A 27,369-nucleotide genomic window follows, 5' to 3' on the forward strand; every position below is an offset into this window, starting at 1 on the left:
ATTTGCACAGTTCACTCTCTACAGCTGTATCCCGACAAGGGCAGAGGAGTGCAGAAACGTCTGGGGATGGTGTGCCAAGAAACTGTCTAACTATCGTGTCGACATGGGGCTTTTTCGGTACCCTCGGGAACAGGGAGAAGAGGGAGTCTTCTGCATGGACACCATCGAACTTACGCACCACATGCGCTGTTCTGCAACTCGAAAGGGCGTAAGATTTCGTTCCTCCAAAAATTTCCCGGTTTCGTTTCAGCGTCACGCCTTGGCTGAGCATCACAGTCCTCATAAGTGAAGTCCTGTAAGTTAAAGTGGGATTTCTCTCTCAGCGGTTCGACTGCCGGTAGCAGGTGCGCCATAAATATTTGTATTTGTAGATAGCTCACGCAGACACCAAATATACATACACCTCTGCATACAGATACTGGTCAGCATCCTTTTGTGAATAGGCTCATGCGGTGATATAAATTATCTCAAAGAGGTACACTTACGTATCTACATTGGATTGGCACAGAGATGTTTATTGACCTCTTCTCCCATATCTCGGTGGATGGGTGTGTCCTAATATGCGCATGCACCAGAATTAATCCGTCTACAGACACTCCACAGTTTCGTTTGCTCCTTTCCTCGATCGCTCAGGTGTATCATCGCCTTTTGGAAGATCTGGCCGTTCCTAATTGTTTTTATGATGGTGAGATCTAAGTGGTTCCCCGGTTCCACGGTAACGGAAACCGCTTTCACGACCCGAAACGTCCTCTGAGCGCCGTTCTCCGTGTTCTAAAAACAATAAATGTAGACCTAAATAGACACGTGTATCCGCTCTGTAAGAATGAAGAGATTGCCGTATCTGTCTATGCTCATATGTATGTGTTTATCGACCTCTATAAGGTTACGCAGAGGTGCAAGACATATATACTTCCATTTCGTTTCTTTTATATACTTGTCAGTGTATGCCTGTATTTGAGAAACGCGTGGCCCTGCGTTCGCACCTTTAAACACAAACCCAGCCTGTTTTCTTCTCGCCTGGTGTTTCCAGATTGCCTTTTCTTTGGGATTGATGCATACGGGAGAGCTGCTACCTGGCGGCGTTCTAGGCGGCCTCCTGATGTACGCAGTCCTCGGGTCGGCCCTCGTCTCTCCTTTCTTCATTCAACACCGAGGCAAGTTCGTCCGTACCGTTGAACAGCTCTCCTGTCTCAAGTCTTAGCGAAAAAAGGACATGCAATTTCGTCACCACCGACTCTCTCTACTTTCTCTCTCCACATGCCTTTTTATGTATGCATTGACCGACTGAACCTCGGCGCTGGACATGTGGTATGTTCGCATACGCCTGTCGTCCACTTTTTTGATGGAGTGCATTTTAAACCCATATCTTCACACCGTTTCCAGCAGAGTGCATTTCGACGCATGCAGGCGCGTCCTTCCGTCGGGGAATATATGCGGAAAATGCGCCTGCGTCTTCCTTCTGTACAGGGTTGGCTCACAGGCCTGAGGTGTGTTGATCTTCGAGATTCGCCTTTCCCAGGAAATCCTTTTCTTTCAAGACACGTGAGCGTCTTTTGTAGAAGATCTATACATATGCTGAGTCCCACGTGGGGAACCAACTCTCGACAAGCACAAGGCACTGCCTCTCGCCAAACAACTCGAGGTGCTGCGTGTCTCTACACGTACGATCTGTAGAAGTCCATCTGACTCACAAGTCCGCTCTCGTATCAAAGACATATATGTCGACGCATACGACGGTTTTTGACAGAATCTGGATTCACAACTGGAAAAGTGCGGGCGAGAAGGTGCGAGCGAAAACGACGATTCTGCGGACCATCATCTCCAGGTCTTCTGTGACGTGTGTGAAATCGGTGTTGACTAGAGTCTCGTCGGGTCAAGCGCGGCCAAAACGGGATTGCCTTTTCTCCGATGTCTCGATCTGAAACATGGGCCGCACAGCGCGCTAGTCTCAGATCGCACTTCAAAAAGTTGAAAGTTTAAACGCGTTTTCACGAGCTTCGAGAGGCCGGGACCGCTACTCTCGCCTCGACAGGGCACACTCGCGTTTCGCCGTTGAGGGAAGACGGCGGTCTGTAGAGAAGGGCGATACGAAAGATACACGAAGCCAAGGAAGAAAGATCCACGCGTCTCCAGGACAGAGACAGTCCCGCGAAACGCGAGTCCACGGCGAGGCGCCAACACACCACTCTCCCACCTCTGCGCCAGATTTAGGATCGTTGCATCTAAATGGAGGCGCATCTGTTCATATCTCAGAATCTATACACAGCTATGCCAATACGAAGGGGACTACACCAAGCTGTATGTGTCACGTGCGAAAAAACGCGTGCGGCGACTTGGCGACGAGAATTCGTTTCTCCGAAACACACCAGACCGAAAACAGTTGCGTGGTGCGCACGCAGAGGAAAACGAAACGTGAACTCTCAACAACCTTACGCATCCTCCTGTCTCTGTTTTCAGACACGAGAACGGACACAGAGGCGATGCGGACCTGCACCGTTTCTCCCGAGACTTCAAACCTAACTCCTAAACATACTTTTCATATACAAGCCACGTGCTCCCACAATCATCACCCATATATATATATATATATATATATATATATATATATATATATATATATATATATATGCATCTGCGTCCCCTACACGAGTTATCGGTGGATTCCACCCATACCTCTGCACTTCTATACATACATGTATATATATGCGTATGTATATTTCTGTGTTTATGTTTACATAGATGTGTGTTTGTCCACACTTGCGTTTGGTGGTTTGGGAATTCCCCCTTTGGCTGCGGGTCTCAGCTGCATTGCGGCCTCTGCGTTTCGTGCTTCAGTTGTCTTCGTAGTCCCCGATGCCCCCTTCCCCGATGGCGAACACGGCCTCGCCTTCCGCGAGACTGGGGCTGTCGTAGATTTTGCAGATGCGGCTCTCGCCTCTGCCTTTCCGCAAGTAGAGGCGCGTCTGACTCGCATGCGCCATGATGTTGCCTCCGATCGGGAGTTTCTCGTTTCCAGCGAACATGCCGCCGCCCATGTTGTCGACTTTCGCGACGACTTGGTTGCTGACGACGACGGCCACGCCGTAGGTGTCGGCGATCCGTTGTAGACACCGCAGAAAGCGACACAAATGCGTTTGCCTGCTCGCCAGCTCGCCGCGACCTGTGTACTCCGAGCGATACAAGGCAGTCGCGCTGTCCACAATCAACAACGCAAACCGACTCTCAGCCATCATCGCACTCGCCTCCATCAGCAGCTCCATCTGGTGGTCTGAAATAAAAGAGGAACCGGGAATCGAAGAAAAAGAGAAAGAGAATAGGAGAGAAAGAGAATAGGAGATAAAGAGAATAGGAGAGAAAGAGAGTGGGAGACAGAAAAAGGAAAGGAGACAGGGAGAGAGACACGCGAGCGCACAAACAGTACGCTCTTGTACACGTTCTCCCCGCCATGCGTAAACACGGGTTGTCCACACACGGACCTCCGCGACGAAAGCGGCGCACATTTCTCTGTCTTCCGCAGGCGACCGCTCAAGCGCCATTCCTTACCCACATTAACGGCCTCGTCGTTTCCTCCTCAGGCCCAAGCGCGATGCTCTCTCTCTATAAATGCATGCCCTCGTGAAAATGTGGCATGTGTACGTTTGGATATGTCGATGTATGTGCACGTAGAAATGCGTCCTACATGCATTTGCACAGATGTGTCGAACGGGACAGCCCAGATTTCGGTGGAGTGAAAAAAAACAGCAAGGTGTGGACGCGTTCGTACCACAGTTGTAGGCTCGCGCGTACGCGACATTGTCGAGACAGTCGTTCGCGTTCAGGCCGAACCTCTTGGCAATCGACACAATTCTCTCGGGGCGGAAAGTGCCCTCCGTGTCGATCCACAAACACTTGCCTTCTCCGCCGGCCTGCTCGATCGGCAGCTGACACGTGACCTGGGCGAAAGCGGAAACAGGCATAAAACAGCCCCTCGCGAAAACCCTAAAAACCCCGCCAGCACTGCAGGCAACCGATCTCGCACGGTAAAGTTTTTCCATGCTCTCCAGATCTACTCTCTGTGCTATTTGTATACCCCTGTCTATCAAAACTATCACACTCTCTACCTGTCTCTTTGTGCCTATCTCTCAAAGCACGCATTTCACCTGTCGACATTCAAGCACGAAAACCCCTCCACGTATGAAATGCACACATCCGCCGGTATCTTCGTGCATATTTACACATCCTCTCTCGCGCCTTCTAGACCTATTTATGTATGAAGCCGTTCATCTATGTCTATGCACGTAGACGCTTCGTCCTGACTCGAAATGTCCAGAGCTCCTGTCTCTCTTTGAGTGCTGTGCGAGGCACGACGAGGCGCGTTTCGTCTTTTCGCGTGTAGGGGCTTGTTCTGATTCGCTGCTTCTCCATGTTTTCTGGTGGGCCTGCATCGCCTCACTCGATTTCCCGGCAGAATTTCGGAGCTGCGCAGGATTGACTCACGGCCAAGGTGTGACAGAGCTGCGTCTTTCCGGTGCGAAATTCCCCAAAGAGTTCCGTCAGATTGCCCGTCTCGATGCCGCCTTTGAGGAGACTGTCGAGTTGGACGCTCCCCGTCGTGAAGCGAATCAGATTCTCCCGCGCCTCCAGATACTCCTGGGCACTGCAAAAGCCCAAGTTGCAAAGCTCCTTGCTCGCCTTCTTCAGCTTCTCCACCTTCTGCTCACTCAGACCCTTGATGGCAACCAAATTCTTCACGGGCGCAAACGCGACGCACTCCACAGTCTGGTACCCCCCTGAACAAAGACAAACGCACCTGGCCACGAAACGTCCAGGCACCCGTCCTCGAAGAAGATCCTCTCCCACGTACCCTTGGCGTCGATGTCTATCGCGGTACACGCCAATGCAGTCAAAAACGCGCACACGGGGAAGAACAGACACGCACGCACATCGATACACAGTTGAATGCACATGCAGACATGTAGCTCGATGCATCTGCACAGACACAGCCGGAAACAATCCAGAATTTCCGTTCACCTATATATATATATATATATATGTGGGTATGTATGTGTGTGAAGGTATGGATGTGTTTCTGTCCAGATGTTTACGTGTCCGCCTTCCTCAGATGAAAAAGCAGGGATTTTGGACAACAGCAGGAGTGTCTTCTGGGAGTCACTCGCCATTTACCATCTTTGAGGAGCTCGAGATCTCTCTTGGTGAACCCCTTCGCGAGAAGGTGTTCGAGCTTCAGAGGACCGGTTTGAACATCTTCTGCGAGTTGCTGCACATTCGAAAAGGCATCCACCGCAAGACTGCTTTCGTTCATCCAAAAACAAACCCAACAGGGTTGGCCACATTCGGATCCCCAGGGAGACACTTCGCTTCGGCGCTTCTTCGTGGAAAAAGCGAACCGAAACAAGATGGCATGGCCACAAAGGTATTTCTTCGCTGAGCAATTCGAGAAACTTCTGGGTGGTTTCTAAGAAATCTAGGAAAGATTAGTGCGCGTTCGCGGCGTAAAGAAAACCTGCTCTGTTGTTGATAAAACGTTTGATTTAAGCAAACGAATGAACGCCCTCAAAAAACTCGCCCCTGCAACCCCGACGACACTCAGACTCGGAGGCACGCCGGAAAACCCTCCTACGCAGATATGGACAGGCTTATTTCCTAGACCAGTATCTTCTGTTTCAATACGTAGATGTGGATATACATACACATATTTACATAGCCTTTTGCGATCACGGAAATGTCTAGGCTCGCCCGCGATTCCTCATTCAGTCTCACCATTTCAGGTTTTGCCGTGCGCATTTGCTTCTCTTTTACTTCTCATTTTTGTTGCTCACCTGCTGCTGTTGAGGTTCATGCTCCTGCGTCGATACGGGTTTCGACTGCTGAATGGAAACCGCGCTCATGCTGACCAGCTTGGAATTGAGAAATGCAAAAAAGCTTTCCCTTCCCGACCCCGGCGGGCTGAAAAAAAGACACTCTCCCGTCTGTTTCTTCTGAACAAATCCAGCACGCCAGTCTGTGTAAGGACGTATCTATGGAGATACATCCACATATATGCAGACGCATGCACAGGTGAATATATATATATATATATATATATATATATGGAGAAGGTGCTGGAAAGAGGAGTGATACGTATTGGGGCTCTGACCTCGCGACTCTACGGAGAAAATAACGGAGATTAGAGGGTTTTCCAGGAAACACGAGCGGCAAAAAGAACAACGAAACAGGAGCTACCCAGATTTGCTTCTGACACGCGTTTCTTTCCAATTTTGATCAGCATCTCCCTTCCAGATGCCTCTCCGGACATATACCAGCACATACCCATACATTCAGATTATATATATATATATATATATAAATATACATATACATATACAGAGGTAAAAGTAGGTGTGCGTAGTTGCAGAGGGCCCCGTAATTCTGTTGGTTTTCAGATGTGACAGCTGAGGAGATGGACGCATGAACTGGTTTTCGTAGCGTGTGGAAAAAAAGGGGAAACGGAAACATGGAAAGGAGAAACTCGACGAGTTCCTGAGAACCCAGCTGGGCGGCAAGACGAGAGAGTTGTTTTCCTGCCAAGAACGGAGGCGCGTTCGGTGAGCAAAAAACGGAAAGTTGCAAGAGACCAACAGAGCTTCCCGTTCAGGAAGGACGGGAGAGATCTCCAGTTGCACCCTTCTGCGTCGAATTTTTAGAGAGAAAAACGAGAAGGCATTTTCTGGCGCGTTACACAGCGTGCTGAGACACGACTGTGGCAACGGGGCACAACAACGCGAGTTGCCACGCTTCGCGAAAAGTTAAAAGGGAGCCTCGAAAAAGTCAACAGCCAAGTCTGACTTTCTTAGTAAAGACGCTTTCTGGAAAATCGACAACACCGCAAATTTTCGAGCCTCCCAGTTGTTTCCAGAAACCACGCTGCGGTGGGGGTCAGAGACGGCGAAGTTTTCGGCGTGTCTTGTCACGCTCCGCGTAAAGAATGCATGCCAAAACCCGCGAAGCTGCGTGGACTGGGAGGCGAAAGCCGCAGAGCCGCCGACAAAGAGAATCTTTTCTCTCAAGTGAAGTGGAGAAAGAATTGTTTTTGCAGAGAAAGAGGCGCGCAACCGATTCTGAGAGAACGCGGAAAGGCGGGAAACAGCCAGTCTCGCCACACCGGGGACGAACACGGGCTGGCACACCAAACAGAAGCAAGTCAATCTTCCCAGGACATTTGATTCTTCCTCCAAAAAAGTAAAAACGTATGTTCACGCCCAAGAAAGAAGAACCCCTGGAAAGACATTTCAAAAATGCAAACACCAAAACTTTCAACAACTGTGTACATACAACTATATCTAACGCCGTGGGTACATCGACAGCTGCACTTTCATTGTGTGTATGTGCATGTACACTATATACATAAACGCATGTTTATTGTAATTATAACAGGTATATGACCATGTTTCCTTGGGTTTAAACTGCATGATGGGATGCTTGCTTCTGCAGTTGTCCATTTCCGATTTTTAGCTCGAGGGGCCGGGGACGGGAATTCCCTATTTTTCGTGAATTCGCGGCGGGTTGTTTCTGAGCAAACGCGAGACACGGTGGGTTTGGACGAGGGGGGAAAGAACGCACCAAATGCCTCCTCGTGCGTGAAGCGGAAAATCGAGAATTCCCACGACACTACGTACGAGGGAGGAAAAGAACAATTACGCCGTCCCAGCTACACTGCGGAAAAGGAACAAGATTCTCTTTTTGTCTATCGACACAGTGTGATTCTTTGTAGAGGGACACCTTCAGAGAGAGATACATAGATGTGATATATGTAGAGATCCAGATGCAGAGATGCGATTTATATATCGATATGCAGACAAATGCAGCTACGTCGAGAGAGAATGAATGACAGAGACAGAGGAAACCGGAAAACGGAAAGGTACAGAGATAGAGAGACTGCCGTGCGATTAATGGAAAGGTAGATACATATGGGAAGACCGACACCGATTTGCCCCTCTATGCAATGGGTTGTTACTTTGACAGTTGTATTTAGTGATGTGCCCAGATCTATAAACATATATAGGGGTATGTCGAGTTTGACCGATCCGAGCTGCTTAGGATTCGCAGTATATACGGAGAGCCTCTATATTTTCCTTGGGTCAGGTGTATATACGCGAATAGCATCTCCACTGCATGCAAAAGAAATTGTGTCCTTTTTCACGACGTTTGTTTGCTTCTCTAGGATGCCTTAAGGTAAAAATCTGCTCATATGTAATCGTAGACACTGAAGCATATATATATATATATATATATATATATATATGCTTGAACACGCAAACCTCCAGGTATGAAATTATATACAAATGTGTGCACGCACGCACATGTGCCTCGCAAGGGAGACAGTGGAATCTTCGTGTTTGTGAGCTGTGCCTCGATTCTGAGACCATCGATTGCCGCAGCAATGGTTTATGCGGGAACAAAGGGAGCTTGCATATTCATGTTTTTCTGTCAGAGAGCCAAGAGAAAAGGGAAAGACTTTCTTTTGCTTCAACAGGATGCGCCCGTTCCCCCGTTGCTGACTGCATCTCCGTCCTTAACGACACATGCTCTGCCTTCGAAGAGGAGAGATCCTGTCTACGCACCCCAGAAATCAAAACATGCATGCACATTTGCAGGTAGACCGGAGACACACAGATGAAAGAAGTGACCACGTGATGCCTACATCAATAAGAAAAGAGCTTTTCTATCCCAACCAAGGGGCGACCCTACATGCACCTACAAATATGCCTCTGCGTACCAGCTAACACATATACAAATACACATAAAAAACATATACGTATGGATACCCATACCCATGAACATGAGGGGAGAGAGACGGGCACCTCCACCTCTCTATCAATATGCTATGTCTATGCATTTGCATATACAAATATATATATATATATATTTATATTTATATGTATCTGCACGCATAGAAGTATACATATGTTTGGGAACCGTGTTTAACGCGAGTTGTTTGCCTTGGAGCCTGGGGGAACGTTCCATGGTTGGGTTCCGTTCATTGCCTCGATTAACTTCCTAGAGGAGACAGTCGCATCTGCTGCGTAAAAACTAAGCCAGAAGAGTTCTCTTTCTGCTTTCGACCTGAATTCGCTTTCTTCACTTTCTGGTTCCTGGCCAGACGAAGGCTTCTTTTCACTTTTCGGCGAGACACTTTCGCAAGTTTGACGGTTTATGCGCTGCCGCGGAACAATCGGCTCCAAGGCTCTCGCCGCCTCATATGCAAATGCCTGTCGACGCACCAATGACCGCATGCAACAAAGACCGAACCCGCGATTAATGCATCTAAATAGACGTGCACAAACGTATGCCGATGTGACTACGAATGCGCCGCTGTTTAGCTGTAGTAAGGATGAAATTGGGAGAGGCGAGCGCTACCGAAGAACTATCATGTCGCTTCTCACAAATGCACATATATATATGTTCTATCTATCTTTCTTTATATACATATATGCGAAAAAAATATGACCGTCCATGAAAAGGATAATGAACGACAAATGCATATATATATATATATATATATGGCAACGGACTAGAGTAACGAACCTCTTCTGCTTGCCGGTTTCCGTCATCCTCTTCGATGCCTTCCTCTTGATATGTGGTATGGCGTCGAATGCTCCACGCACAGGCGAGCGACTGCAGAAAGAAGGATCGGGAGATCCCAAACAGGACTGTTCACAAAAAAAGTGCGCCTTCTCTCCAGAAGAAACCGCCTCGAAGACGTTCACACAAAACCGAGTTGGGAGTAAAAAGATGCGCAAAAAAGTACAGACATACAAGGAAAACTGTGCATCCACATAAGATAGGTCTATGACGAAGAAGAGATGAGCAGCGAGCCGTATTTGTTTCTCTTCGTCTACACATCCATTTATATACCTCGGTTCATCAACGTAAACGATTGCAGATGAACCGCGGGTTTTCAGGAAGCGGAGAGGTTCACCGTTTAACGGGACTCACATGGGATCGTAGCACGACGCCCTGCATGTGTGTGATAGCGGCGAGCGCAGATTCGTGAGAGCCGAAATCGAGGAACGCAATGCGCTGTAGAAAAAAAAAGGCAACGGCATTCGCGAAACCAGACATCGAGCAGCGAAAAAAGACGCAAACCCCAGAGACGCCGGCCACCGGCCTGAAAATTACATATATATCTTTACCCATTTACAGTTGTTCATATATTTCGATTCACATGAAAATCATTTGAGTTACATGGATGGTGATTTCGATTTGGACATATATACATACATATATGCAAAACTGTCTTTAGAATTCCTTACAGAGTTTTAGAGCTGTCCACGCTTTTGAAGCCATGCATGCATGCCCATTTTCCAGATACAAGCACATACATATCTTCGTGCAATAATGTGAGCATCGGCGGCAAGCGCCGGTATGCATGCATGTTTCCGTCAGCTGTAACTTCGTCCAGTGTCGCTTGTGTTTCGCCTGTGCTCGTCTGCGGGGGCCGCGTGGTCGGGTTTTCGCTGTCTGGGGCTTTCTCCTTTTCCCGATGATCTTGTGTAGCTTTTGTCTCAAAGCATGACTTTCTTCGTCCTCGCACCTTGTAATTATGTGTCACGACAGACCGAAGGTCCCCAAAGTAGCTGAACAAACTTCGCAGTTCCTCCTGCATGCAGGTCAGAGCTCATCAACAAAAACGGAAGGACGCAAACAGTTTCGCTCGACAAATGCACTCATGTACAAGCACATATGCACGTGCGTATATGTGTATGTGGGCCTGTCAGTGCACTTATAAGCGCGTGCACTGGCATACATATGCCATACATATGTGCACATAGACATGCATACATTCATGTATAGCTATACATAGACGAAGATATATACATATATCTATATATACACGAGCGCCGATACGGTGAAGGTTGGTCGTTCCTTGTAGCTCCTCCAATTTACCTTTGTTGCGTCAGCTGGGACATTTGCCAGGAAAATGGAGCCGTTGCACGACTTTGTTACTCTGACAAAAAAAAGAGAGAAAAGAGAGACAGATCAGCGGGGCATCTGTCGCGTTCAATCCATCTGCTCCGTTTGGTTCACGGCCAGTCTGATGCACTTTTTCACACAGATCTCATTCTTTCTTCGTTTGTCCATTTCCGGTAGGCGACGCCCTGCCCGTTCTGAAAGAACGACTCGGGAAACAGACTCTGACAAAAGGGCGAGATCGAGCCGGAAAGGAACACGAAGAGCCGCTCGGACCCGAGAGAGAAGCACACAAAATGCCTGAAGACATGTCGCCGCTCGAAAACATCTCGCCCAAAAGCAACACTCGGAACGTACTGTCTGTGGCTGGGAGACACATACACCCGCCGCCCCATGAGACCGTAGGCGGCGCCCTGAGTCTGCAGATAACAAACACGCACAAAAGGGCTGCACTCTACGTCGGTCATAAAAAGAAAAGAATTCGGGCCGTACCAACCGGAAGGAAAACGAAAAACACATCAGTTTCCAATGACAGAGAAAGGTGCCATTATATATATATATATATATATATATATATATATATATTGATATATATATGAGGGTCTGACTGCGGCTATATCCCTGTCCACTTGTGTATCTTTATAAATAGACAAACCTGCACATTCAAATGCACGCTTCTCCAAATGTATGCATATCTAGATGAATAAATTCCTTCACCACCTCTCCCTCTGTCTTTATGTCTTCGTGTCTGTGTGTATCTTTGTGCCTCGCTCTGTTTCTCCAGACACACACTAGATGCTTCTTTGTATTTTACTAGGTTGACTCGCGACCAGATACAGCCCACGAAGAATCGAGACGGCGCCGGCGTTGTTTTCTGACCTGAATGACTTGGAGAGCTCGTGTGGCGGCCTCGAGGCTCGAGTAGCGAAGAAAAGCAAAGCCGAGGCACCGGTTGTATCTGCTTTTCGCATCCTTTACAACCTGTGACGCGAGAGACACCGCAGCGTGCGCGGACTTTTCCATTGTACACTGTTTGTACTCTCCGTTCTTTCCACAGTGTTCTCTCCACGGAGCTTAGCGGCGATTCAGACTGTCGCCATCCTCGCCTACTCCCTCACCAACGCGTTCGCAGCGGTTGCCAGCGTTCCTGTGTCTTCGATATCGTTGATTAAAGCGTCTATGTGCCAATCCATGCATCCATCTACCTCTTTCTGGATAATCTCAGATAGATAGTCTGTACATTCAGACACTTGCATGTTCATCCGGCGGTTAGCCTAGCTGCTACGCGTGCTCCACCGAGCTACCAACTCCGCGCGCATGCCTGTGTAGATGTGAGCATATTAGCTGGAGCATCGCCTGTGTTTTGTTTTTTAGGCTGAAAAAGGCCGCCTTCCCCTGAGAAGGGGGGATTCCGCATGCGCAGTGCTTTTCCGATTTGCTTGACACCTCGACTCGGTATCGACATGCAGTCAGTTCATGTGGCAAGCTGAGAGAGAAAGCTCAGCCCAACACACCTTGATAGAGCGTGGAGTCTCAGTTCCCAAAAGCTTCATCATCTCTAGCACGTCGGCATCCGTCGTTTCTGTCTCAAGAAAAAAGTTCGATGGCACACACAGACACACGTGAAGGTCCAGCAATTGATGTACCTCTGCTTATCGCGATCCGATTCAATATATACGAATGCGTCGACTGAGGTACACGCATGTAGATATGGACATTCTATCAGCTGGCGCATCGAGCTGTCTACGCAAACCGTGTAGCACAAAAAGTGGACAAAAACGTACAGATGCAGTTTTGGAAAGGACAGAGCGTGAGACGCCTGCTTTTTCATGTGCCGGCTTACGCCCGGACCAGACGGAGGCTCCTCCCAGGACACAAATGTTTACACTCCAGACACGCTCTTGGCAACTGCGTGTGCACACATGTGAATGCATCTCTGCATGGACATGACCATTCTAAAGTAACCGGGGCACCAGTTTTGTCCAAGGAGAGGGGAGTTTGTTGGGAGGAGGGCAACGCAGCGGCGCACATACAAAGGCTCGCTATATCCTAAGCACGGGTATAATGTGGAACACAGCCACCAACGACGCTGCGGTGTATATGCATGAGTACAGTTTTAGGTACATGCACATTCACAGCAGCGTCTGCGTAGATGTTTTCTCGTCTCTCTACCGGGGACGCATTGGAGAGGAAGCCATGAGCGATTGACGCGGAGAAGATGGGTTTTTGTGCGAGTTTCAGAAAGCGTACCTGGGGTAAGTCCAGCGATGTAGACATGGTACAGATCAACAGGAACCGGAGCAGCCCACGTGGCATGTGGTGATAGGTGAACGTGGCTGGGCAGTGCATGCACACATCCAGCGAATGGCGTTCTCCTGCTGTTGCTTTTCCTCAGTGTGTCGGTTCTTAATTCGCTCGTGCATATGGAATACAATCAGGCTTCAGGGTTCGATGCAAGAAGCAGATGATTCTCGTGCGAAAGCACCACACGCGTATCAATTTAGTTTCGTGTACAGCAATACATTTAGAGGATACCTCCCCAGTAGCTCCCAACGTAAGCCTAGACAGTAAATATAAAAATAAATTGGTATACTGTGCAGCTGTCGCACAATCCATCGAGGGGAACGCCGCGACTGATGTTCTTATGTAAATGTGGATGCATTCTGCACATCGAGCCGTACTTGCAATGACTGAACTCGGTACAGAGTCATACCGCCAGAGAAAAATCATAAACTAAAGCACTGATCTCAAGCAGCCATACAGTGCCGTCGAAGCTCTCGTCCGTTTTCGCTTCGTCTGGAAGGGAGACGAACTAGACAGAAACCGTATCAGAATTTCCAGAGCCAGGCAGTCTTACGGCATAGATTCATACATGCATTGATGTAAATGCGGAAGTGTAGGCTTATTTGCATCTACGAGGGAACATCTGCATACAAGAAACGAAAGTTTTGCTTTACAAAGCCCGCTGCTATCCTGCGGTTAGTGGGGCGTAGCAAGAAAGGCATCGCTGTCTCCGTTTTTGTCCGGGGCTCCATACATACAGTTGGCAAAAGGTTCTAAGTTGTAGACTAGACGCGTTTCCTCGCCATAGAGAAAAACCTCTGTCGCCGCGTCGAGGCCAAAGAAAAGCGTGGCATGACTCACTGAGAAGTTCCGGGCAAAACTGGCGTGGTTCCGAAGAACGCAAGCGCCGCTTGCATGAGTTTCGGAGAAGCAAAATCGATGACGGCATACGTGGTGTTTCCAGGTTTGGTCGGTCTTGCCACACGAATGTCACAGATAGAGAACGGGAGATCAAAGGCATCTGCATTCACCAGATGCCGAGGGTGAATGACGTTTTCTGTTTTCCTGCGCGTTTCTCCAGGTTGCAAGGTTTGCTCTTCTGTCGGAGGACCCGCCACGGGGACGCAGAAAAACGGTGTCTCCCGCAGAAGCTTTGGAATTTCTTTGGTGAACAATTCCTCAATTCGCAGTTTCAGGGTCTCTGTGTCGAGATACATCGGCAGTTGCGTGACAAGAATACTGCGATACTCAGAAGCCGCGTCTTCGTCAGGTTTAACAAACGACGAAGCAGGTTTTGTGGAAGGTCTAGCTCCAGGCGGGTGTTGCTGGAGAGGCAGCGTGAGCGAGCCGTTTTCGTTTGATGCGCTGTCGAAATTTGCGACGTTTTCGTCGCAAAACATGGCATACGGAGCGGTAACGGCCTCATCTCCTTGCCACGAGATGGAGTCTTTAGCAGCATTTCGGAGTTGCTTTCGTGGGGGGGAAAGCGAAGATGTGGAACCGCTCCCTGGACCCTCGGAAGTCTCAGTGCTTCTGGGAAGGGGAACAAACATTGTGACTCCGATCGTAGGGAGACCAGAGGAGAGAAGATGGGACCTTCGGTGGACGAAAAAGCCAACTTCGTTCAGACAGACTTTCTCTGGGACAGGAAACGGCTCATCGCAACTGCTTTGCTCATCGCCTCTTTGGCTGCCCGCCGTTTCCGTGAAAGACCATCGGTGCTTCTCCGTGTTGAAAACCAAAAACGCGAAAACAGACTTCACACTGCCGGTGAGCCCGCTTTTCCAGGAAAATCCCAGACGCGACGGAAAACCTCTAAAAGAGCCTCTGTTCCACCGGAAAGGCAACTAAGAACCCGCTGTTCTCGCTAACACAACGAATGCAGCACTGGAACCCAGGCATCGTCACAGGAAAGGAATAAAGACGAGATACGAAACGCGAACTGTTTCCAGCTCAGGGGACAGGAACAAAACGTTTTTCTCTGTGAACGAAAATCGCACTTGAAAACGCCGAAACACAGACTGAAGCTTCTCGGGAGAGAGGACAGAACACAGGTAAAAGAGTTGAGAAAATCGGCTGATGTTCGCTTGAAACCAAGCAGGAGAAAGCCTTGCTCGGTGACTCTCAATCAGCACATAATGCCCTGTAAAACATGACATACAATAGACAAAGTTACACAGGCGAACGCGTTCCCTCCTTTACAAGAACGACAAGAGCAATGTACGAGTCAATGCTTGACAAAAAAAGCATCAAGGAACGCACGTTTTGTCGCGGAACGAATGAAGCACGCTTAGAATTCCAGTTGTTGGCTGTGAATGTGCTGGGAGAGTGTTTTTTGAGTAACAAGACCAAAGTTATCTAGCTGAAAGGGAGCTGGTTTCCATCAGCTAGAAATGAGAAAACAAAACCAACGGCCAGGAAAGCAAGTGAGTGTCGAATCATGAGTCTTGCGTACATGCCATATAGACAAGATGCATACATAAAACGCGTTTGACAGCGGCGAAACAGCGTCGATCCTTGCGACAGAAAATTGGGACGCACCAGAGCACCCATGCGCCGAGTAGTCGATGGACAAAGCACGACGGAAATGGAGAACGGTTTTTCATGGGGAGAGATAAACGCGTCAGCCAGTTTACACACCCGGCTTCACGATTTGGGCGTTTGTCTCTACTACATGCAGACGGTCGAAGCAGACATTTTCTAAACGGGAAGAGGCAACCCGCCCTGACAAAGGACATATTGCGAAAAGGTACGCCGCTCGAAATCTTTTAAATTTACTTTTCGCGTCTATGGTATTGGTCCTCTCCGCTTGACACATGCAACACAAAGAAAAACGCCACTGTACTGCAACTGCGATCAACCGACACAAAGAAGGGGGGGGGGAGGGGGGAACCGATGGCGTGTTTGTCAGGGATCATAACTTTTTTTCCTCAGTCTCTCCCTTTCCTCGCGGACTGCCCCACCAGAAAGAAGCAAATGCCCCAAAGTGAGCGTTCTTTTCCGCTGATATATGGAAACCTGTTGAGAGGACTTCGTCATACCGACGCGTCCAACGCGCAGTTCCGTGGTCATCCGAGGTTTCTGTTTTTCTCCACGTTTCTTCTGTCCCGCTCAAAAACCGAAAAAGGCAAGCAGCTCGGGAACGTACGTCGCCTTTTCACAATTACCACGCCGAGATCTAAGTCGCTTACGGATCGAATGAAGGCGGGCATCTCCAATCAGTGTTAGGTGGCCTTGCTTAGGACCGTACACGACACCCGCAGCTCGGCACCCGTCGCAGAGCTATGCTGGTCTTAGCGCAGAGAGCAGACATTTACGTGCAAAACTAGATAAGCACACACATCCAGAGTTGTACACATGGCGGTAAACTTTCCGAGAGTTAGACATATACAAATCTCCTCCTCTGTAACCTGATTCCCAGCGACGAGCTTGGCGGCGCACCTCAAAACTGGAATCTGAACACATCGACAGGATGACAATTTCTGCTCGGGAAACCAACCTGCGTCGCCACCGCAAGTGTCAGTTGCGGTCTCTGTTATGCTAAAAGTGAAACGTTCAAATGCACATGGAAGATACACAAACGACTTGTCCCACTTTTTATATAGCGCAACATTCTCAGTCCTTTATATATATGTATATGCGTGTATACATATATATGTACCTATCTTTAGTTGCTCTGTGTAGCCATACAGATCCCTGCGTTTGGAAGAAAGTATGAAATTAAACGGATTTCTTGAGAAGAAAGTGTGCAATGCGCTGTGACAAGTGCGAGACCGACTATGACTGTGAACTTCTGTTGTGAGACAAAGACAAAACGCCCAAGAATTTTGCCCCACGTCGGTGTTTGTGGCCGTCGCTACTTCTGGTTTCTTCGGCAGTGTCATTGACAAAAAAACCTGTTCTGCTGGTTTCTTTTGTCCACCTTTTTGCTTTGAGAAACGCGAGAGAAGCGGATTTTGGTTTCCCTTTCTCCGAAAAAATCGACAGCCGCTCCCACAGCGCCGCTGTTTGCTCTGTGACGCTGCTCATTTCCGTTGCATGCATGCGCCGCCTAAAAAACCGCTGTTTTCGCTCCTTTTGCGCCGTTTCTTCTCCTCCGTTTGTAGTTTTTTCGGACGAGAGAGACTTCCCCAATCGGTCTCCTTCCTTAGTTTTCCCACTCGACTACTTTTCTCTGAGACGGCCTCTCTTCGACGTGACGGGGCGTGCCTTGGGTGCCGTGCTCGCCCCGAGAGCGAGCCTTGTCGCCCGCGAGCCGAACAAATCCGTTTCTTTTTGCATGTAAACAAGAATGCACGCTTTTCTTTGTGCTCGTAAACCCTTTCAGGCCGCAAGATTTCTCTTTGGTTCCCGCGAAAAACGCGTATACTCGTACTTTGGCAAATCTTCAGAGGAAACCGAGTCTTTTCCCAACTTCCTGCGTTCCTCATTTATGTATACATGCATATAATCGCCATCCCTGTTACTGTATATATGTTTGTATATATGTATATGAGCGTGCTTTTCTGGGGCCTCTTTTCGTCTGCATGTACTCGTGAATGCGCTTCTTTTGTCTGAAGGGTTGCTGAATTCTTTTTGAGACTCGGGGAAAAATGGAGGCCGGACAACACCCGGAGCATGGTGAGGGCGATGCGAGTTCGTCTCGTCGCCCAGGGGGAGGGAAAGAGGGGAAATGTCGTGGACAGGAACAAGCAGATAAGATGAGGGGGGAGGGACCAGGCGCAGAGGCGGGTTCTTCAAAATTCGGCGACTCTGTGAAGCCAGCGAAGAAGCCCGCACGGAAGAAAAAGTTCGACAAAAACAGCGCCGGTGCAGTAACTTTTAGACTCGTCCCAACTTCCTTCGCTGATCCCGAGGCGCAGCAGTCTACGAGCTCCCAGAAAATGGCTCTGCAACGGGTCATTCCTCCCAATGCCCTTAAAAAGGTAATGCCTCGTGCATCCACAGATGTTCTTTTTTTTTGAGCGGTGTGCTGAAGAGTCGCGCGCGTAACTGCCGTCCGAAAATGATTCGTTGTTTTTGTCTTTGTCTCCTTGCGCAGAATCGCTTCCGCGAAGCCCTCCCCAACGATCTTCTGCGCGTGCTGAGTCCCGAGGATTTCGGGATTCATGCGAACTTGAATGAAGACGATCGGGTAAACACGCAGACCCCGGGTCGTTTACAAATCCGCACTCTCCTTCGCTGAAGCTACCCACGGAGGGTCGCCCAGACACTGGAGAGACGGACGCTCTTTCCGGCTTTTCTTCGCGCTCGCGACAAAGACACTGCAAAATGCATGTTCAGCGCAATGCGCAGCTATGAAAGCATCCACCTCTATCCTAATCGGTTTTTTTATGTATGAATGTGGAAAACGATTTACGCGTCTATGCGAATACGTCCATATGCGCGTGGATGCATATGCATATATTTAAAGTCTGCACGTTTGCATACGTGCATGAAGATATATTACCTGCGTCGCTGCAGGTGCGCGCCTGCTCGTTGACGTTGAATGGCTTGCCGGTGGAGACGAGAAGGCAGCTCGGTTCGGCTGTCGATCGGTGAAAGACTGGGCGGCGACGTACCGGCCTGCGTCGGGGTTGCCTCTTTCTGCGGTGAGGTGAAAAAAATTGCTTCTCTGTGTGTTTGTTTCTCAGAAAGTTCTGTGCGACCAGATCTACGGCGGCGATGAGGCACTCTCGCAGGCTGCTCAGGAGGCTCTCGCTGCGAAGTCGAAACAGCAGGAAGAGCGGCTGAAAGCTTGCGAGGAAACCCAACCTACACTTGAGGATTTGGTGAGATCCCCGAGGGAAAGGAAAAGGCGACAGGAAAACGCGGAAGAAGACCAGCATGCTTCAACGCGAAAGTCCCGCTAAAGAATGCACGTCAACCGCAGAAAAAGTATACAGTATGCAGGTGTACATACAGGGTTCGAGGTGCACTCGTTGCAGAGCTTTTGCATTTTTATTTCTACGCCGCCACCACATCTTTCCGAAGGATCGATGAAGAGCCCCCGCGAGGATCGACCGGATGTCCCAGCGAAAGGGCTGAGGAGAAAGCGCCAAAAATCGCGTTTTTGCTTTTGTGCATGCTCAGGATGGAGACTGCTACTTTCCCAAGGACGGCTATGACTACTCGCAACATCTTGTGGTGAGTACCTGTGTTGGAAAGAAAGGGACGTTTGCGGAATGCAGAGCGCGAAGACCCAAACACAACACCCCCCTGGTTTTCGCCTCTCACGCGGGCATGGATAGAAATAGACATGTGTTTATATGTACACGTTTATAGACACTGTGCAGGTTTCAGTTTATGTATATTAAGTATACGTTCATGAGCATGGACTGGCATCCGTAGGCTTTATGGATCGTTTGGTGTATCTTGCATGCACGTTCACGCATGAGCATGTGTTGTTTGCCGGACAAGCGGCGTCTTGCGCAACCTAACCTCTGCCCAGTGCACGTTTGGTCACAATGGTGTAGATGCCGAGCCAGAAAACGTCCGTGCGTTTCGTCTGACCATCGCACATGGATGCTTGTGCCCAGTCTTCCTTTCTTCGCCTTGTTCTTCTCGGTCTTCGCCTCTCGCTCTTGGCGCTTCACCCTCGGAGTTTATGCGATTTTTGACGCGTTTTTCGACGTTCGCGTAGCGCTCCTCTCGCACGACATCGGCAGCTCTGTGTGTTTTGCTACGCATGCAGTCACTCGGCGGCGGCATCTTGATTGACCACGTGGAGACGACGGCAGAGAAGCATCGGAATGCTCGGCGAGAAAAAGAAGGAGCGCCGTCGCGCTCCAGAGATGGTGGGCATCTTCGTCGTGCTACAGCACTTTTGCCAAGCAGAGAGGAGAACAGAAGAGAGAGAGAAGCAGAGACAGACAGCGGGGGGCGAAGAAAGAGAAGGGAGGGGAGAGACGAAAAAAGGACTCGCGGGTGCAGTCGTGCTTCATTTTTCTTTTCCTTTGTCGAAAGGAGAGCGCTCAAGGCTCAAACACGCCGCGCCGGATCTTTCTACGGCGGGCAAGGAGTTTGGGGAATTCCGTTTTCGCCTTTCACTTGAAGAAAACCAGGCGGGAGAGCTCCGTTCGTAGTTGCCCAGAGCAGGAGACGCATGCACACCCGTCGCGCTCTCTTCACGGCTTCTATCTCTCTGTTTTTCCATCGGTTTTTGTAAGATAGCCAAACGGGTAGAGGCGCGCGTGTCTGTAGGCTCGCGCTGTGACCATACGAAAGACGTCGAGTTGTAGCTGTTTCCAGTGGATCTTTGTGGACTTGCCGCACGCGATTTCGGAAGCATCTGTGTATATACACTTCACATGCGCGGCCGTTGCCTCTTTTCCTGTTTCAGAGCGCCTGGTTTTGGAGGCGCTGGAAAACGCAGAGGAGTACGAAGAGCTTCTTGACGATTTCGTTGCCACTGCGAAGGAGTCTCACCCGGCGGGAGGCGACCAGGTACGGATGCGCGCGCCTCTTCACGCTGCACGAACACAAGTAGACGCACGCTGATACGTCACTGACATGTATCAATATACATATATTTATACTCGTGTAAATGTATCTGTTTGCGTTTTGCGGAGAACTAGAGATGATACGCCGAGAGGCAATCCAGAGACTGGACAGATCAGCGTGGCGGTCTAGAGCGTTAAGGCCTGCGGGAAGGCGAGGGTGTTTGATAGGTTCGGGTGAGAGACAAATCCCAGGGCACTTCCCGCGCACAAAGCGGTTGTTTCTCTGGTTTTGTTCAGGACGAAGCGGATGAAGAGGTGCTCTTGTGGGGAGAAGAGAACTTGAAGAGCGCACAGCTGTTTGCGATTCGCGAACGGTTGGCCGCACTCAGACTCCAGGACGCAGATGGGAGTGAAGACGAGGAAGAGCTGCAGGGGTTCGGAGAGCACACAAGCGAGGCTGTGATGCCAGCGAGCACAGCTGAGCAGAAGCGACAGGACGAAAAGTTTGACAAAATCTTCGAGGAATACAACGACGAATTCATCGGAGAGGTAAGGTGCTTTTTGGCGGCTTTGCCGCGCAAACGACCGCGAGAATTTCAACTCTCACGGAAGGGCATCCACGGGTTTCATATTTATCCATCATAGAATTTTTATACATACACAAATATATATATATATATATATAAATATAAATATATATATATATGCCTATATGGATATGAGTGCGCTTTGCACACTAAGTTGTGGACGCTTGCCGCTCCCAGCAGTGTGCGGAAGGAAGAGTGAGATGCCGCACAGGGAGAGAAGAGACACAGGACGGTAGATCATGTATAGGTGAAACACGTCTATACATAGGTACATACGCATCTGCAATATACATGTATCCGTATATTTGCATGCGTATAGATATTGGTGGAGAGAAACAGACCGATGTGAATGACACACACACACACACACATTTGAAGAGCGCGTGAGACGCGCGAAGGACTTGGACTTAGGTGGACTGTTTTCAGGTTGAAGCGGAAGAAGTGGGAGACGGTGCCGAGGAGTTTTACATGAGCGAGTTGGATGACGCAATGGATGAGTTTCTTCACGACCAAGCTCGGCGTAGGCCACAGCAGCTTTGCGTCTTTCGACTTGATCCTCCACTTTTTCGTTGGGTTCGGGGTTTTCAGACTCGCTCGTTGTGTGTCTGCTTCGGTGACCTCGACGATCGTCTCAGTTCGTCTCTCTTTCTCGCTTTGCTCTGGGGTGCCTGCGAGCTTTGCCTCGCCAGTGCGGTTCGTGATCCTTTTCTCTCCGGAGGGAAAACGAGTTCCGAACCCACAATATAGATTGGGTGTTACCCTATCGTCCGTAGACGCCTGGCCGCTTGCGCAGTGCCGAAGGACAGAGGCGAGCGCGGTCCGCCTTCCACGGCCTTTTGCTTTTTTCTAGGAGTAACCGTTTGTCACGTGCGACCGGGGACCGTTTGTGTTTTCAGGGCGCAAAATCTGCATCGAGAGCGCTTCTCGGAAATACCGAGCGAAGCATCCGGAAGAGAAGAAACGCGACGACTCGAGCGAAGAAGAAGGCGATGAAGAGGAAGAAGATGAAGACGAACAAGAGGAGGAGGAAGAGGAAGAAGAGGAGGAAGATGAAGAGGTTTTGGAACTTTTTAAGCCTCTGGGTAGGCAGTCGATCTGCGGGGCGACTACTCGCAACGTTGGGCGTGTCGCTCGAAGGCAGCGGCGGATTTCATAAGACGCACCCGTGCAGTGGGGACAAAGCACAGCCCGAGAGGGCACACCCTTCGAGACGGTTTGCGAGTTTTCCTGATTTCAATCTGTTTCTCCATCAGGACACAAATGCAGCTGCACAGGCCTTCGCCTTCCTCCGCTCCCAGTGTTTCTGTAAAAGCCAAGATGTCACATTCACCGTGTCGTGCCGTTCTGCCGCTTCCGTCGTTTTCACTCGCTTTCGTCCTCCTTCTCTCCTTACACACTCGCTCTGGCCTTTTAAAAAGGCTGAGAGAGTAGAGATACAAATTCATACATCTCTGCAAATTTTCCAGCGACGTAGGTGTGCATATTTAAATGTCGTCACATGTTTATATAGATCACGTGCGCACCCATAAAAATTCATAAACGTACACACATATGTCTATATCTATATATGTATATATACTTTTGTACATATTTGGAGATAGAGAGATAGGAAGTGGGGTGCTGTCGGGTTGCGTGTTTTCTGGGGCGGTTGCGACGCGTGAGAGCGTGTTCGGTTCGCGTGGTTCTCGTCGGTTTTGCTCCATTTTGTTGTGCGCGGCTGCGGCACTTCACAAACAGGATCCGTTTCCGGTTTGCGCCCTCAGACGCCGCGGAAATCTCCCGCATCAAAGAGTTGGCGGCGCGTCAGCAGGAGGAAGACGACGCAAAGAGCAGGGAGGGGGAAGAGTGCGACTTCTTCACCGTCACCGATCTGGAGCAGCGAGCTCAGGAAAGGCGCTGGTGAGTTGACTCTGTTCTTTCCCTCCTCGCTTTCGTGCCCCGCGCGGGTGTGCTGTGACGGACCCTTGCGTGTCGCCTGTTTCCGCGTTTGCGTCTCGGAGGCGAGGCGCACGAGCCCTCGATCGTGTGCCGGTCCAGACGCGACGGTGAGCGTGCGTCGTGTGTTTGGCAACTTTCTGCGTGACTCCGCAGGGACTGCGAGACTGTCCTCACAACGAAAAGCGTCTCCTCCTTCGCCCCGACGCGTATCGCGCTGCCGCCGCCCCACATCCTCAAGCAGCAGCTGCGCCGGCTTCGCGAGTAAGGCGCGCGTGGGAAAAGGCAGTCTCGCCTGTCCAAGCTGCCTGGGAGCAAACGGGGCTGGAGGTGTGCTTTTCTGCGCGGGTCGCCCGCAGAGCCGCAGAGTCTCACGCTTCCCGGCCTCTTGGGACAGCTGTGTGTGAGTGTGTGTGTGTCGAGGGCTTGGAGGGTTTGCGGCGTGAAGGCGCGGCTTTGCGTTCCGGGCGCTGGCTGCCTCAGCTGTCCGTGCGCAGAGCCGGCGTGCAGGCGGCAGCGCTTGCAGCGATCGGGCTCCGGAGCTTCGCTCGCAGGAGACCGTGGCTCTGCGTGGCGGCGAGGGTCTGACTCTCGAGGAGGCGAGACGAACTCCCGTCTGTCGCTAGCCGTCGCTTTCGAATCGGGAAAGCACAGTTTTGGCCATCAGAGGGAGAACGCGAGAGTGTCTCCGTCGCCGTCGCTCCCTTCGTGTTCCCACACGTCAGGGAGACCAAGCGGCGGTCGCGACGCCGCCAGGGGGCGGCTAGGAACGGAACGGCCTCTCCTGCTCTGTCTCTCGGCTTTCTTTCTCTCTCCGTTCTTTCCCTCTCCTCGCTCTTCTTTTCTCCCTGTTTCTCTTTTTTTTGTCGTTCTCTGCCGTTTATGTGCGAGCTCGGTCGATGGATTCATTCTCTGTTTTGCGATTTCTCAGGGCCAAAGAAGGCGCAGAGACGCCTCCGGCCTCGCGACGACGGGACCTGGAGGCGCCGAAGGCTCAGGAAAAGAGTCGGTCTTCGGCGCTGTCGCCTGTGCGAGAAGAAGACGGGAAACGAGAAACTGCGGACTTCGTCGCTTTGGCAGGCGAAGCCTGGGAAGACGCATGTGTGAGTGGAGGAAAAGGGATTTAGATCTCCTGGAGAGAGACGCAGTTATGAACGTCGCATGTTTGTAGGAAATCGGGTTCCTGAGGCATCCGCCTACGACGGCAGGGTGTATGTCCACAACAAAAATAAGCAGCTGTGCAGAAAATGTAACTCCGCAGTTTTGCTCTCACAGGCGACGGCGGGTTTCGCGTCGACGCAAAGGGACGACGAACCGTATTTGACCACGGGGGACTGATGGACGGTCTTCCTGCGTTTTGGAAATCCCCGTTAATTCATTTGCAACGCGAATTTGGAACTAAATACTGTGAAAGAGTTTGAAAGCGCTTGCACAAAGAGTCAGGAGATCAAGAAAAAGAGAGACACAGAGGGAGATGCGGCACCGAGGGTAAATCGAAGAATATGACGATCGCTGTGAGGTGAGGGATGTGTAGGCATGATCCCGTTGCGGTTTGCGGCTTTGTGGAATGATACGCGTTTTGTGCCACACGAAGCTCTTGCCGTTTTCCTTCAGATTGTGACGCTTCGACCGAGAGGGGAGACGACGGAAGAACGGAAGGAGAGGAAGAAAGCAGTGAAGGAGGCACAGCGGATGGCCCGTGTGGTGAAGAAACAAAACAAACAGCTACGGAAAGTACGTGCCTACCACGCTCTCTCGTCTTGCCAGGCGGCCTCAGTCAGCACGTCCCACCCTTCGCCTTACACAGGCACAAGCGACGGGTTGCCGCGACCCGTCCGTCGCCGTCGTGCACAAAGCGATGTATATCAACACCTACATGTACGCGCATAGATGTAATGTTATATTTCGGTCTATTAATGTATGTGCATTTATATATATATATATATATATATATGCATGCGAGTATGTCTCTTTGTATACCTATTCATATGTGTGCAACTGCATTCCCCGTCCGTTTTCGCGCACCTTGCGTGCACTGGTACATTTACGTGCATACGCGTCTATCTAGTTAAGTATATATACTTGCATATATGTATGTATATCGACGGGCAGTGAGACATGTGCGAGATGATACTGTGTGGCTGCGTTCCGTGAATGCAGGACGAAGAGAAGAAGCTGGCGGATCGGAATGCAACATCGAACGCGTATGATGTGCGAGAAGGCATCCGATGTGTGCGGCTCTGACGTCACTGTATGTTCAAACTTTCTTCACTTCTCCCCAAAAGCGCGTCCCATTAGCCACCGCTGTCTCTCGTCGAAGGCTTTGCCGCGCTCGTCTCGATCGCGAACGAGCGCTTGCCCACCTCCGGTCCAGACGGCGCTCTCTGCCGTTCTCACCCTCGGGGCTTCGCATGTCTCTGCTAGTGCTCTATCTCTGCTACTCTTGGAGACTCGGAAATTTGGTGTAACTTATTTCTCCAGTTTTCCCAAGTCAGGTTGGGCTGCATTCCGTTTGAGGAATCCGTCGACGGCTGCAGCGTGAGAGAAATTCCCTCGCTAAAATTTACTATTTTGCGCTCGCTTCAGCACTCCACCTGGGGGCAAGTTCCTTTGGCGTTTGCGAGGAGACGCAAAGCCGCCAGGAGTAACAGGCGCTGAGAGGAAATAACTACTGTTTTCCCCTTTGGATGCTGGACTGAACATGGTTGTTTCTCGCCCCAAGCGCCGCCAACCGTGTCTGTTTCTTCTCTGGAGAAACCGCCCGGGGCCGTCGCGTCTTCTTTCTTTTCGCCCTCGCGGGAAACCTACGTTTCGAACCTTGCTCAAGCAGCAAGTCAATCTGCAGGAAAATATATCTGCATCAATCTTCTTTCCCTTTTCAACTCTCTCGTCCTGTATATCCCTCATAATCTCCTTTTCTCTTAATCTCTCTGTTCCTGTATATCCCTCATAATCTCCTTTTCTCTTATCTCTCTCTTGATATCGGTTTCTCTTGACCATTCTCGTGATCTCCTTTTCTCTTGATCTCTCTCTTAACCTCCTTCTCTCTTGACCTCTCTCTTAATCTTGTTCTCTCTTCATCTCCGTCTTAATCACCTTTTCTCTTAATCTCCCTATTGATCGCCTTTTCTCTTAATCTCCCTCTTGATCGCCTTTTGTCTTAATCTCCCTCTTGATCGCCTTTTGTCTTAATCTCCCTCTTGATCGCCTTTTCCCTTAGTCGCCCTCTTGATCTCTTTCTCTATTAATCGGCCTCTTGATCTTTTTTTCTCTTAATCTCTCTCTTGATATCGGTTTCTCTTGACCCTTCTCGTGATCTCCCTTTCTCTTGATCTCTCTCTTAACCTCCTTCTCTCTTGACCTCTCTCTTAATCTCCGTCTTGATCGCCTTTTCTCTTGACCTCTTTCTTAATCTCGTTCTCTCTTAATCTGCCTGTTGATCTTTTTTTCTCTCAGTCTCTCTCTTTATCTTTCTTTCTCTTGACCTCTCGCTTAATCTCCTTTTCTCTTAATATCCCTCTTCATCTCTTTTTCTCTTAATCTTTCTCTTGACCTCCTCTTCTCTTAGTCTCTCTCTTTATCTTCCTCCCTCTTGACGTCTCTCTTAATGTCCTTTTCTCTTGGTGTGTCTCTTGATCTCCCTTTCTCTTAATGTGTGCGTCTGTATCTAAACCGCTCGTTGTACGGCTCCTCGTTATCTTCAAATGAGAACCGTTTGGAGGTGGGGCTATTCGGGTTTCGTTGTCGAGTGCGGAGCGAAAATATGGGAGACCGCGAGACACATGCTCGCATCGCACATTTCCCATAGGACACGGATAGACTTGGAAAAGAATTAACGTTTCTTCATTCCCTTCGAGCGGCGAGAGAACAGACCGCTCCGTATCGATGAATGTCTTATGCCACGCTTCGCGGAGTTGCTTTGCATGCCCAAAAAACACCAAAACGATTCACACCATCCACCCTACCGCACACGCATATATATATATATATATATATATATATACATTTGTAAATACACACTTGCACAGCAAATGCATGCGAACTATACATATATATGTATATATATATATATATACGTAAGTGCTTCAGCACCGCCCCCACATATTGAACTAGTCCATATGGGCACACAACCAGATATCCGAGTTGATCACAGGAGACAAAATGAGGCCCAAAAGCGCGCAAAGCCTTCACCT

At 49.8% G+C, this 27,369-nt stretch overlaps 3 protein-coding genes across 3 annotated transcripts; 1 reads left to right on the top strand and 2 right to left on the bottom strand.

The window, feature by feature from the left end:
- Positions 1 to 2,831: 2,831 nt before the first annotated feature.
- On the bottom strand, positions 2,832 to 5,888 carry NCLIV_034540 (putative DNA repair protein; the record flags this gene model as incomplete). The annotated part of the gene is made up of 5 exons (XM_003883655.1): positions 2,832 to 3,268; positions 3,764 to 3,932; positions 4,477 to 4,769; positions 5,164 to 5,257; positions 5,820 to 5,888. The coding sequence occupies 5 exons, from the start codon at positions 5,886 to 5,888 to the stop codon at positions 2,832 to 2,834; spliced, it is 1,062 nt and encodes a 353-aa protein (XP_003883704.1).
- Positions 5,889 to 8,960: 3,072 nt separating this feature from the next.
- NCLIV_034550 (putative RNA recognition motif domain-containing protein) lies at positions 8,961 to 14,786 on the bottom strand (the record flags this gene model as incomplete). The annotated part of the gene is made up of 9 exons (XM_003883656.1): positions 8,961 to 9,303; positions 9,548 to 9,654; positions 9,976 to 10,059; positions 10,927 to 10,987; positions 11,308 to 11,369; positions 11,830 to 11,931; positions 12,465 to 12,532; positions 13,201 to 13,286; positions 14,095 to 14,786. 9 exons carry the CDS (start codon positions 14,784 to 14,786, stop codon positions 8,961 to 8,963), a joined length of 1,605 nt encoding a protein of 534 aa, XP_003883705.1.
- Positions 14,787 to 17,825: 3,039 nt separating this feature from the next.
- Positions 17,826 to 25,420, top strand: NCLIV_034560 (conserved hypothetical protein; the record flags this gene model as incomplete). Its single annotated transcript, XM_003883657.1, has 14 exons — positions 17,826 to 18,158; positions 18,275 to 18,367; positions 18,867 to 19,004; positions 19,306 to 19,359; positions 19,907 to 20,009; positions 20,555 to 20,658; positions 20,952 to 21,203; positions 21,668 to 21,761; positions 22,138 to 22,323; positions 23,005 to 23,140; positions 23,333 to 23,440; positions 24,108 to 24,279; positions 24,791 to 24,910; positions 25,337 to 25,420. The coding sequence occupies 14 exons, from the start codon at positions 17,826 to 17,828 to the stop codon at positions 25,418 to 25,420; spliced, it is 1,977 nt and encodes a 658-aa protein (XP_003883706.1).
- Positions 25,421 to 27,369: the final 1,949 nt, after the last annotated feature.

The sequence above is a fragment of the Neospora caninum genome, chromosome VIII (assembly GCF_000208865.1).
Source record: "Neospora caninum Liverpool complete genome, chromosome VIII".
NCBI lineage: Eukaryota > Apicomplexa > Conoidasida > Eucoccidiorida > Sarcocystidae > Neospora > Neospora caninum.